This window comes from Cyprinodon tularosa, unplaced genomic scaffold, assembly GCF_016077235.1.
Source record: "Cyprinodon tularosa strain WSP-4 unplaced genomic scaffold, ASM1607723v1 ctg434, whole genome shotgun sequence".
NCBI lineage: Eukaryota > Metazoa > Chordata > Actinopteri > Cyprinodontiformes > Cyprinodontidae > Cyprinodon > Cyprinodon tularosa.
The window spans coordinates 206,434-220,134 of NW_024039157.1; the positions used below are offsets into that span (position 1 = coordinate 206,434).

Below are 13,701 nucleotides of genomic sequence, written 5' to 3' on the forward strand. Positions count from 1 at the left end.
AAAAACTGGAGCAAACAGTCGGGATCAATTCATTTTCGATCTATTTTCTCCAGCTCTTTGAAAAATATAAAAACTATCAATATCAAACTACTTATCCTTTATTTTATTATTATTCATTTATACAGGTGTTACCTTAACTTTTGTCATATGGCATTTTGTGCACTTAATATTTTCTGTTCGGTTAGCTATAACAATGATGTGGGAATCCTGCTGAAGGCTGGACTGTCCCAATTCACAGCATATCACTTTCAGCCTTCACCTTTCAAGTTCTTTGAAGGATCTGGCATACATGGGCTGTGTCCTTAGAAAGATGTAGCCCCTGAATTTAAACACACCCCTAGTGCAAGATTTTTCCCCAAGTGCTTCTCTGCCACTGCTTCTGTGACCCAGGAGAAACAAAAGACTGATCAAAAGAAGAAGGGTAGTGCTGGAATATTAAATAAAATAAAAAAATTTTAAGAAACACATATCATCTATTTTTATTGAGTTGTAACCACCTTTAGCCACTAGAGGTCCCCATCAGTAAGCGAGTAGATGTCTATGGAGCACTGAAAATATGCTTCTATATCATATTGGTCCATCCTTCTGTGCTTTTAAAGCCACAGTGGAAGGCTGACATTGTTTAACCTTCATCTCCTCTTGATCTATAAAGAGTCTGATCCCTCACATAGTCAAAATTAAATGTTACTGTCAAAAATAAATTTCATTTATACAGCTCTAGACAGTGAATGAGCAGCAGCTTAGCAGTGAAAAGGAACATTTTCATTTCATAAAGTGGAAATGTTCATTAAAAAAATGAAAGATTTGTATCAGGAAAGAAACAAGTAATGCATGAGTTAAAATATTCAGATTAAAATGACTTAGACAACATTGTGCATATAAAATAGAATGACTTAATAGGTTCCTTTAAAAAAAACAAAAACAAAACAAAAGCAGCATAAACCATAAATAACATAAATAGTATAAAAAGTAAACTTTTACTTTAGTTAATACCACAATTTAGATGGCATGAATGTATCTTTGTGTACAAATGTGTTAGAACATACAACTTTCTAATTCCAAGACAATCACCAAGCCCATTAGGGCACATTCAGCCAATCTAGCCTTTTATAGATCAATATACAACAATCTTATCTTTTTTTTCTTAAAAAGCAGCTATTCAAAAGCTGGTGTTAAACAATACGCTTCATTAAACAGAACAGCTATTTATGGAGTACCACAGGGTATGGTATTTGGGTCCCTCTGGTAAAATATACATCCAGTATAAGAACTAAGATTTGTTTGGAGACTGTAATGAACCATTAAGCAACAGTTGATTACATATATTTTGGAATAATTCAGAAGTTGGTTAGAGTTGGTGAACATATTTAACATGATTCTAGGAGAGAATCACCAAAATTACTCCACATAACAGATAATGTTCATAAAAATGGTGCAACATTTTTCCGAGATCATTCTCTCTATCACTGTGACACTCAGGAAGGTTTTCTGATTAGTACAGTTTATGTACTAATGTCTGACAGTTTCTGATTGGCTCCTGGAAAAAAAGGCGAATTTAAAGAAGAAGGGAAGATTATCAAGGCCAGAGGTAATCTCACGCTGGAAATACAATGTTGAAAGAAACTTAAATATTTACTCGGTACCAGGTGATAAAGTCCAAAAGGGGTGTAAAGCTGTGCATAAAAGTAATCATCAAAGTAGGAAAAGTCTTCTGAAATATAATCTATGCAAGGCTGAACACGTAAAGGATCTATACCAGTACCAGACTATTTATCATGTTTTTAAACAAGGGTAAGAGAAAGTACAATTGACACAAAGAGTCATGTTTCTAGTTCATAATCATTTTATTGGGTCATTATTTACAGTATGTACATAGTGTTTCATTGAAACAATTGTGTAAAACTGATAGCCAGTGTCCGTTCTGTGTTTGACCAAAAAGAACGTATTTGTTTTGTCTTTAGGGGCTTAAAATTTTTTTAAAAAGTGGCTCAATTTGTGCCATTTCTACACTGAATGCTTACAAGTTCGAATTCATTTAGTGAGGTTTTACAGAGATGAACGGATAAAGCTCAGATGTTCTAGAGCAAACTCTTTACACTATCATTACATTTGGTTTTTGACTCCAAGAAATTGTTCTATAAAGGTTTTAAACAAAAAATTCTTTAAAAAAAGAAGATATATATACATATACATACATATGTACATACAATATTGTATAAATATATACTAAAATAGTTTAAATTACACTTCTTTAATGGTCTTCCATAAATAGATGACACACAGTTTGGTGATGTGTTAGTGTTGGAAGCACAGTGCACCCTCTGATGCCCGGTCTATGACACGGTGGGAATTGGATACATGCCGGGCTGCCGTGTTCTTCATTGTGAAACACTGTTGTGCGATGAAATGAAACACTGAAGAATTCAGGGTCTTTTCTTGGTTACTTGTTGGTGTTTCGGAGTGCACCTGACTTCATACAGTTGAAGCTGTTGCGGTTTTGCAAGTGTAACAGGTATATATATATGACAACCACTGCATGTGGTCACATTCAGAGTATTCTCCCATAAAGAAAAAAACATTCTGGGTTCCCCTCCGTGAATCTGCTCTGCAGGGAAGATGGAACCGGAAGGCTTGCCGGCCTCCTTGAAAGCAGTAGTGTTGTTGCTGCACATGCCCTTCACATGAGATCTAATACAGATCTCCCAGTGTCTGGTTTTGTTCACAGATTCGCTAGCTGACACTTTGATTAAAATCACAGGACCTTGGTAAAAAAAAATACTGGATAGGTGCCGTTTGAGTGAAATCTTGACAAATGAGCTCAGCTATAAGTGCTCTTCGATACACAAAGATGTTTTTCAGACACATTATTTTTTTTGGTAAAGTTAGACAAAAAGAAAACACAAAGGTTAAACCAAAGCAAATTGTCCATGAAGTTTCAAGTCATGTGGCCCCGTGTTAGTCTTTGGGAGATTCATGTACATATTTCAGCGGGATGTTCTCGCTAAGTTAAAGAGTTCACAGCTACGCTCTCCCACAAATAACACTGTACCTGAGCGTAAGCCGTGTTTTAAACTCTCTTCCAGTCTCTGGCCTGCGGCGTTTTGTTTACAGCTGTACCACAACGATAATAATAGTAATAAAAATAAAAAAAAGTAAAAAGTAAAAGACTATTTAAAATATTACAAGAAAAAGAGAGAAATGCCATCTTTGTGGTCTAGAACAGCATAATGTACAGAGTTCAGATACATTCTCATGGAATGGTGTGATCCAATGCTCGGTAGGTCCAAGACGAGCATTAAGTGAGTCTTTGTGGTTTGTTTTGTTCATCAAACTTTGTTTTTCTTTGTTGTGTGTAATTTTTTTTTAGCAGTCTAGCTCTGAGAGCTTCCCCTCTGCCAGCAGAAGAGCTGGAGCATCAGTGACCCTGATCGGCGACCTCACTGTTGGAGATCCAGTCCATTAGGATCAGAGTGATGCAGCCAAACATGACAAAGAATCCTAATATCAGGAACAATACGGCCTGCAGGAGGAAATAAATAAACTATTAATACGAAGTGAAACCACTATATCTATGTAGTTTTAAAAAAAAAGTAAGCTTTGATGCGGGCATAGAAAATATAGGTTCAAAGTTGTTGCATTATGTTGGTCTTATTAACACTTACCCCAATCTTTTGCATTGACATCATTGACTCCTTCTTGACAAGTTTGATATAGAAAGCTGAGGGCAGGATGAAGATGAGCATTGCAGCAGCAGAGGCACCTGAAAACAAGACAAATGGTAAAGTTAAACACATGAGGTCAATAATGCTTCGCTATCAAGACACTAAATCTTATAGATATATGCAGGTACTAACCGATGAAGCCAAAGATATCTCTGATGCTGGGGACAAAGATGACCAGAGTGTTGGTTCCTGCAAGCAGGATTACAGTGATAATAATGTGTCGGATCCAGCTGAAGTCCTTGGTTGAGAACAGCAGGTGGCTGATGGAGGTACGAATCTGTTCAGAAACAAACCAAAATTAGTTCACTGGACTTCATGGTCTTGGTTGACTATAACTGATAGTAAAGCTTAGACACTTACAGGGAAGAGCACCACAGGGACTGTGAGTGTGACAGCAGCCAGTACAGCCAGACGAACCACCAACAGGAGGACATCATGCTTGAAGTACTTGAAGTAGGTGTGGAGCAGTTCAGGTTCCACATGGACTGCAGAGAAACAAGTTATTTGAGTTATTTTGCAAACGCTTATAAGTTTGATTAATTAAAATCCAACATCACTTGCTGTCATCTAATTATGAAGTGTTTGCATGCTAACTCATTTCACTAAGACACCTTTTAAAAAAAATAAAGCCTATAAATGAAGCTAAATTTGATTCACAAAGCAATGGTCCAAACAAGCCAATTGTAAGCTTGTTAAAATGCATTGTTGATTCTTTATTGATGTGTTTAGGCTTTTTCTACAGGTTAACGCAATAAATAAACTTTTTTTTTTAACAGTTTATAGCTGAGCCGTAACATTTAGCTACAATGTCAAAAAGATGTTCCTCTTACTTCTTACCCTTAAGTACCAAGAATCTTCAAAAAGCTACATTTAATTCCTTTAAACCCATTTTTTTAAATGATCTAAAATAACCATTTAAAATTTTAGCTAATAAACACTTTTTTTTTTAATTTCCAATTAACCAGTTCAACTAATAAAGGCTAATTACATGTCTGACAAGCATAAATACTAACTGCTAATTAAGTTTTGTGCTTCTGGGAGATTAGGTGCTTGTATTTAGCTACAAAGGTATTATCCTGCAAACAGCTGACTTCTACTTTAATTTACCTTTGTTTGCTATAAATCACCCCTTTATACATTTTACTTACAACACGTGTTTACTTAAACAACTGTAGATAAATATAGTAACCGATCTCTGATTAATTATTGGTAATTTAACAGCTAAATGCGTGTGGGACTGTGGCTGTTTTATGTTGTTAAATAAACGGTTTAAATCTCTTATGTAACTGCTGGGATGTTCCAGGGAACATTTGAAGACAAACAGGAACATGATGGCACCAGCTGCATCAGGTTTGTGTTTTCACACTGTTGCATAACTGGCCTTGCATCGTCACACAAATGTTTTTAATTGAAACCTCATTGTAAAACCTGAATCTCTTAAACATTTAAAAAAAAATGGGGGGGAAATTACCTGTGAAACCACATTTAAGAGGTTTGATAAATTTTACTTAAAGCCTAGATTGACAAGAGTGCTTTATATACTATACTTTATATATACTTTTTATATACTATGCCAGTATGTCTAGCCATATTAAGTTTTTATGTTTAAATTAGAAAAAATCTTGTCAAGACTTACTGTTGAAGGTGAGGTATCCGAAGAGGGCGGCCAGCAGGTACATGATGAACATGGCCAGGAAGGACACGTTGGCAACATTCTGCATCTTTCTGCGTGAGCGGCTGTTTACGGAAAATAGGTATAATTTAGACATCATTATGAAGAAATATAACATGGGTTTAAATATTATAGAAAGTTTGATATTACACCAAGGAAGCAGGACTTACTCTTTGAGCTCCTCATACATGGGTAGGATGGTAGGGTGGCACACAAAGGCAAAGGTAACAATGGGAATAGAATAGACAGTCTGGGAAAATGAAAAGAATCCAAAGGTTACAAATAGTTCAACAAATATAACTGAGAAGATTCGCAGCAATAGATGTATTTACCTGTGAGTTAAAGACAAAATATTTAGGTCTGCAGGTGTCATCATCGGTGGTGGTGTTGTCGCTGTGGTGGGTGATGTTCAGCAAGGTTTCATTCACATGATCAGTCAGAGGCAGAGGGCAAGGTATCTCAAACTTTTTAATAATCACCTGCAGAAATGCATGGGAAAACAGGTTTCTATGCTGCACTTTTACTATTTATATAGATCCTTTTGGAGGTTTTTAGTGGAATGATTCATTAAATCTATGGGCTACAGATGGAATAACAAAACAAGGTGGAGCCATACTCACCACAATCAGGAAGAACACCATGCAGAGAAGAGACAGACCACTGGTGTAACCAAGATAACCTAATGGAGAACAAAAAAAATTCTGATTAAACCTGCCATTTGAAATACTAGTAAAGTAAATTTTATAACTCAAACCCTCCTTACCCAAGTTCCTCAGCAGAGAGAGGGGCAGGATAAGAATAACCGAAACCAGCAGAACAAGGTAATCTCCATTAATGTACCATTCACTGAAATACACAAAGAAATAACATCAGTAAGTTCATAAAAGATAGATATCGCATTTTTAAATGAGAATTAACTGGCTTAAGGAGTAAAACATGTTTGCACTCATACTGCTGCAGTGACAACAACCAGAAGCTTCACAAACACCGCCAGCCTGTGCAGGATGACTGCACCGCTCCCATAAATACACTATATTGCCAAAAGTATTTGCTCACCTGCCTTGACTCACATATGAGCTTAAGTGACATCCCGTTCCTAATCCATAGGGTTCAATATGACGTCGGTCCACCCTTTGCAGCTAGAACAGCTTCAACTCTTCTGGGAAGGCTGTCCACAAGGTTTAGGAGTGTGTTTATGGGAATTTTTGACCATTCTTCCAGAAGCGCATTTGTGAGGTCGCACACTGATGTTGGACGAGAAGGCCTGGCTCTCAGTCTCCGCTCTAATTCATCCCAAAGGTGTTCTATCGGGTTGAGGTCAGGACTCTGTGCAGGCCAGTCAAGTTCATCCACACCAGACTCTGTCATCCATGTCTTTATGGACCTTGCTTTGTGCACTGGTGCACAGTCATGTTGGAAGAGGAAGGGGCCAGCTCCAAACTGTTCCCACAAAGTTGGGAGCATGGAATTGTCCAAAATGTCTTGGTATGCTGAAGCATTCAGAGTTCCTTTCACTGGAACTAAGGGGCCAAGCCCAGCTCCTGAAAAACAACCCCACACCATAATCCCCCCTCCACCAAACTTTACACTTGGCACAATGCAGTCAGACAAGTACCGTTCTCCTGGCAACCGCCAAACCCAGACCCGTCCATCAGATTGCCAGATGGAGAAGCGCGATTCGTCACTCCAGAGAACGCGTCTCCACTGCTCTAGAGTCCAGTGGCGGCGTGCTTTACACCACCGCATCCGACGCTTTGCATTGCACTTGGTGATGTATGGCTTGGATGCAGCTGCTCGACCATGGAAACCCATTCCATGAAGCCCTCTGCGCACTGTTCTTGAGCTAATCTGAAGGCCACATGAAGTTTGGAGGTCTGTAGTGATTGACTCTGCAGAAAGTTGGCGACCTCTTCGCACTATGCGCGTCAGCATCCGCTGACCCCGCTCCGTCAGTTTACGTGGCCTACCACTTCGTGGCTGAGTTGCTGTCGTTCCCAAACACTTCCATTTTCTTATAATACAGCTGACAGTTGACTGTGGAATATTTAGGAGCGAGGAAATTTCACGACTGGATTTGTTGCACAGGTGGCATCCTATCACAGTTCCACGCTGGAATTCACTGAGCTCCTGAGAGCGACCCATTCTTTCACAAATGTTTGTAAAAACAGTCTGCATGCCTAGGTGCTTGAATTTATACACCTGTGGCCATGGAAGTGATTGGAACACCTGATTCCAATAATTTGGATGGGTGAGCAAATACTTTTGGCAATATAGTGTAGATAAAACAAAGCAGCTCAAAGGAGCGGAGCTACATCAATTTTTTAAACTTGGAGCAAAATCGCTGTGAGCTCATCCTGCAGAGTATCCCAATGCGGCAGCAGCTGCATCTTCTAAAAGGCGCCCTTTAAAGGGCCCCTTCTTAGTAAAAGATTGCTGGCGTCCTATCAGGATGCCCAGATGTCCCTCCTACACAGACACAGCCCCCTTCCCTGCCCCAGCCGGTGTAGAAAGACAAAGACTGTTTCAGCTTCTCTGTGAGTTAACATAAGATAAAAAACTGGCAGCCACTTTGATCCATTTAACCCTTTTTCAAGACCTTTTGACAGAAAGGTCATTTTAACATTTTATTAACATAATCCCCCAACTAATTCTTACTAATGTTAAAGCAAATCTCTTTCAGATTTAATCTATTTTAGTTTTAAAAATGATCTAAAATCCTTAAAAAATATATCAAAGCCATAGAGATGATGAAAAAACTCAATTTAAAGAAATGATCCAAGCTTAAATGTTGTAATATATTAGTTATCAAACACATTTTAGTTATTTCTGACCACCAGGGTGTGCTATAGAGCTTCTTTTTTCTATTGCAGAAACAGCAGCTGATTTGTTAACAAAACTAGTGTACTGTTCAACCTGTGCTAGTCATTACGCCATTTTGTACTTGTGTCACAGTTTGTACATTGCTTTACAAATAAATACAGCCATCCTGACCAGGAGTAAATTATTACATGTTTTTAATCATCTTTTATACCTTGACCAATGGTTTTAAATTATTCCCTGTGTCTGATTAATGCTTTACTGCAGGAAATATGGCTGTGTTGCTCAAAGAGAAGATATCTGCTAGTTTATTTTAGTTTCCTCAGGGAGTCATATTCATTAACTATTCTAAACGGTGATCAAAATCAAAATAATCACAAATTAACTCCAACCGTCTTAAATATCTAAGAAAAAACCTGAATTGTAGTGATGTAATTAAACGCTTATTAACCAGTCTATTAGACAAACATGTATAGCTATGAAATCCACGTATAATTGAATTTAAAGTTAAGATATAGCCACTCACCCATTATTTGCTCCAGTAAAAGACTGAATGACGATGGGGAGCTCATATTTGATGATGAAGAGGTAGCTCGACATGGCTGTAAAAAAAAAAAAAAACAGAAACAAACAGTCAGAATATTTAATAAAAAAAACTATAGTCTTGACAAAGATATTCACACAGAAAGCAAAGTCCTGAGGTCTCTATTAACCAAGATCAGCCCCTCACCTCCAATGTTCTGCATGGTGATGGAGCAGGAAGCTGCAAGTTTTCCTGGCATCCCAAATGCTTTGTATCCCAGCGCCTCATAAACACTGGCCCCTTGGAAAAAGAAAAAAAAAACGATTTTTACATCTACCATCTGAAGGAATCAAACATAAAAAGCTGCTTGGAAGTTGGGCTGGTGCTCACCTCCTTCTATGGCTGTCTTTAGCAGTAAGTGGACAGAATACAAGGAGAAAATGGCAACAGAAGCAAGGAGAATCCTGTAAACAGAAGAGAAGGTCTTTAGAGGGAGACTTGTGACTAAAATGTAATTAAATGTAAAAAAAAAACGTCTGCAGTGAAGAACATGCTTTGATCAATTACAATTCTGAACGTGAGACTATAAAGGCCAACTGAAAGACAAGAGCACTTTTCAGATGGTAAACAAACACACCACCATTAAGCTAAAGTGAAGGTCAAATCTGTTTGTGTTGTGACCACATGTCCTACATTCATTGATTTCCTCAAGGTGGCAGATTGGGGGACAACCTACAACCAAATCTGGAACAAACTGGAGGACCTTGTAATGACTGCAACAGCAGAGCAGGGAATGATGAGAGGTTTCCCGACACGGGATCATCCTCATACCGTCAGGATACTGTATGCTAGTACAGTGTGTCCCAGTATATTAATAGACCAGGTGAAAATTAAGCCCCTCACCATTGGAGACTTGCCATGCAAAAGTGAAGTGGTTCCTTTCTCCTGTACTGCCCCTGCTCTTGGTTCGACTCGCTCTAACTGAACATTTCTGACTAATTAAGCTTTAAATAAGCTTCTAGATGTCCCCCAATTGAAAGCTATTTTGATCTACTTAGATCATGTTTCATGCAGACAATGTCGCTTTGTATCATAAGCTCAGTTACAAAACGATAAAAGGAAGGAACATTTTTGTTTTTTAATTACAGTCTTCCACTTCCTGCAGATCTCAGCTCAGATTAGTCAAGCACCGTCAGACCAGTTTCCTCCCTGCACCACTCATGATCCCCTGCATGTGAATGGCATCTACCCTTTACGTAATGCTTGGCCAGCAAGATTATCTATAAGCCGCTTCTCTGGACACTCTGAAAGTGGCCTTAAGCTTCTGTCTGAGAACTAGGAGGCTAACTACGAGAGAAAACATCCTGATTCTGCTTTAAGTAAAAGAAGCACTTCTACTTTTTCATTGCTTAGATAAATATCAGTGCTTGTCTAGATCTCGTCCTTTTTATGCTATTTATGGGGTAGAAGAAACCAAGCCACAGTAAGATACCCCTCCGCTGTCCGTTTAAAGAAACATGGTAAAGTCTGATGAAATCAAGGACGCAGATGTCACAAGACGTCTTTAAGTTGTTCTTACAAATATCCAACAGGGGGGGCCATTAGCAAAATTCTCAAATAAATATCTATTGATTTAAGATATCTTCTCTTTTAACATTCAGAACAAGAGCAGCCATCTAACCTGGCACTTATCCACACTATCAAGGTCACACAGCTGTTGGTGGTGGAGAAAAAAAGAGCAACAAACCCTATCTTGCATAATATGGAAACATCAGCACTTGAGACCTTGAAGCAACACCTGCTTAAACTCCTTTCTGCTCAATCTGGGTTTGCAAATCATTGGAGATAAACGTTTGGCTAAAGGTTTTAGATTCTGCAAAAGAAGAGTGCTTACACAAACAGGGCGATGCCGGTGTTGGCCATGGCAAAGGACAGAGCCAGGATGCCACTGCCCATGATGGCGTTGCCCAGGTTAAAGACGGACATGCCGAAGGAGGCATTGCCCTGGTGCTAAAGAGAAGAAAACACAGAATTTGTAGATAATAATAAAGTAAACCTTGTGCAACAATATTGAATATAGGGAAACTTACATATTCAGTTTCATATTTCTTCTTGCTTGTGTTGGGGTCAGTAAGGAAGTTTTCACTCTCTGCGTCTAAATCGGAGCATGGCCTTTAATAGAAGGAAGAGAATTTGTTTTAAATATGTTAAACCAAAGTTTTATTTCCTAAGTCTGCCTGTAGGAACACGTCAAAATGAGCCTCACCCATCCAGAGGAACCTTCTTTCCATAGTCGGGGTAGTCATTGCTGTTGGAGCTGCAGCTGTCGTCATCTCCTGGAGTGTTCAGGCATTTCATCTCAGTTCTAGACCAAGCCTTATCGGACATTTTAGAACTAAACGCACACAAATAAAAACAAAAGAAATAGTTAGATTACTGTATTTACTTTTCTTCCTGCTTCAAATCCACCACACCCCTTTAAAAGGCATATGTTTACACTGCAATTAGCAGCAATAATAATAAAAGATAATGCATGCCAAGCAGGGATTCCACAAGGTACTTTAACTCCACATTAGGGTGGATCATTACAATGTCCTAATGTAGAGGTTTGCTTTAGGCAATGTTTGAATTCTTTAAGTATGTGCGTCAAAATGTGCTAGCTATGTATTTCTTAAGTGGAGTATATATTTAGACTTTGCTCTAAAGCACAGGGCGTAGACTTTTTGACATCTGCAATTATGATTGCTCAGTGCAATCCAAAAATATGAAATGAACAAATCTATTTTTTTTTTATTTTGAGCATTTTTTAGGGGGGTATCAGATGTTGAGGGGGGTTACCATTGAAGGACAGAGAGGAAAATGAATTGATGATGATCAATATTTAGAGCGCGTGAGATCTTTTTCGGTGAGGGAGGGGCGGGGGTGATGACGCAGCCAATGGAAAAATACAGAGCGCGAGGCTTCAGCATCACGAAGATGAGGAAGGGATGCTGAAGGACAAAAAGAACCGCAGTGGCTGATCTTTACAACGCCCATAAAGAGTGATTTCAAATGCAGTACCAATTTAAGAAAATCTTACAAACTTGTTTAGAGACATCACTTTAAATACAAAAAAACTAAAATGACATATAAATAGCATCATATGGAGAAAAAGTGCTACAATTATCATGATTTTGTAAAGTCATCCACCCTATATGGATATGCATGAAGTAAGTAATATTTTCCCCCTCATGACTAATGCCCAGATCTATTTAATTGCATTATTTCCACAGCCGGCTTCAGTAGAAACAAAAGACACGTGCGCGCCTTTATATGGGCATGGCCGCCGCGCATCCGCAGCGAGCTGAGCTCTGACTCACGCTCAATAGTCAAATTTCAAATTTCCCAAACAAATCGAAATCAACACATCTTTAACCCAAACAAAAATGAGATCAATTATATTTACAGCATTTTGCCTTAAAAATGCATTCATTTAACCTCACTGACACAAATCCATCGTTTATTTAAATTCTATTAAAGATTGACCAATTAACTGTTGACGCGTCGCGCTTTTTTTTTATTTTGAAAAAATACTTAATTTAAATATTCACATTTTTTATCTAAATTCTCCAATAGATGTTAACACCAACATATAATATATAGTAAATAGTACATAATTATGGAGCATAGAGGATATCCTAAATAATAATTGTAATTTCTAAGCTTTCTGCTGTTTGAATATTTCCACTTCCTCTCTCTGGTAATTTTCCAGTCCTTCATTTAAGATGCCGGCATTCTTACCTTGTGAGAATGAAGAAAGAAGCTTCAAAAATCCTAAAAAACGAGATTTCAAGATGATTTCTTCACAAAAACCAGCTGATCCTTTATCCTTTATTTAGATTATTTGGAAATAAATCGAAAAAATGAATGAAACTGACAAATTAAAAAGAGGGTCTCTTTTTTTTTTCTTTTAAAGAAGCTAGACCAGTTCAAGTAATCAAAGTGATGAACTTTGAAATGTTAAGACCTGATCGTATAAGAGAGATAAATTTGATTTATAAAGAAATAAAGCAGAGAGTCCTTGAAGATGTGATGTGCTGTGAAAGAAGAGCCTGTTCTGATGGAGGAGGGGTTGGGACTCAGGCTTTATTGCATCAGCTCAGATGCTCAGGAGCCCAGAGGAGGAGCCAGGGGTGGAGACTAGACAGTTTTACGCACACTGTGACGTGCTATTGAATACAAACAGATCTGCCTGACCCAGAGGAGTTGTCCTAAGAAACCACAGGCATTCACCAACAGTAACCCTCTCAAGGAAAATCACTTCCCTTTGAATGACAGAAAATCCTAACTATGTTAAATTTCTGCAGAACAAATACATTTTTTTATTTGCAGGGACACTGCCTACCAACAACATAGCAACCTGTCTGGCTTCCTGCTGGGTTGTGGTTCTGATGGTGCCCACTATTGTGAGTGAAAGCCCTTTGGGAAACTCCTCCAACTCCCATTGTCATTGTGACACAGCACACACAAGTGAACACTGCACACCATGAAATTGCATTTATGCCTCACCCGTGCAAGGGGGCAGCCCTCAATGGCGCCCCAAGGGAGCAGTGTGGCGGGACGGTACCATGCTCAGGGTACCTCAGTCATGGAGGAGAATGGGGGAGAGCGCTGGTTAATTACTCCCCCCACCAACCTGGCGGGTCAGGAGTCGAACCGGTAACCTTTGGGATCCAAGTCTGACACCCTAACCGCTCACCCACGACTGCCCATGCTTACACATACACAGGCTGAGAAAGTGAAAACCGCTGCTAAATAATTTGAAATCATCTGAAGTTTTGCTATTGGTTTTAGGAGCAACTGTCTGTAATCTTCTATAATCTACACAAGAAACTGGATTGTCTTTTCAACTCCCCCACAAAGGCTTATTCCACTGCAGGGTTTCAATTAGTGCAATGGTGGTCAAACTTTCTGCCACATGGAAAAAA

General features: G+C 38.7%; 1 protein-coding gene across 1 annotated transcript; it reads right to left on the reverse strand.

Moving 5' to 3' along the window:
• Positions 1-1,825: 1,825 nt before the first annotated feature.
• Positions 1,826-12,838, reverse strand: LOC119792905 (sodium-coupled neutral amino acid transporter 2-like). Its single transcript, XM_038299752.1, has 16 exons — positions 12,515-12,838; positions 11,001-11,129; positions 10,825-10,906; positions 10,629-10,744; positions 9,125-9,198; positions 8,942-9,034; positions 8,738-8,813; positions 6,158-6,240; positions 6,015-6,073; positions 5,727-5,873; positions 5,565-5,644; positions 5,359-5,459; positions 4,083-4,207; positions 3,855-3,999; positions 3,663-3,760; positions 1,826-3,520 (listed from the first exon to the last, which is right to left on the reverse strand). The coding sequence occupies exons 2-16, from the start codon at positions 11,120-11,122 to the stop codon at positions 3,416-3,418; spliced, it is 1,506 nt and encodes a 501-aa protein (XP_038155680.1). The 5' UTR covers positions 11,123-11,129; positions 12,515-12,838; the 3' UTR covers positions 1,826-3,415.
• Positions 12,839-13,701: the final 863 nt, after the last annotated feature.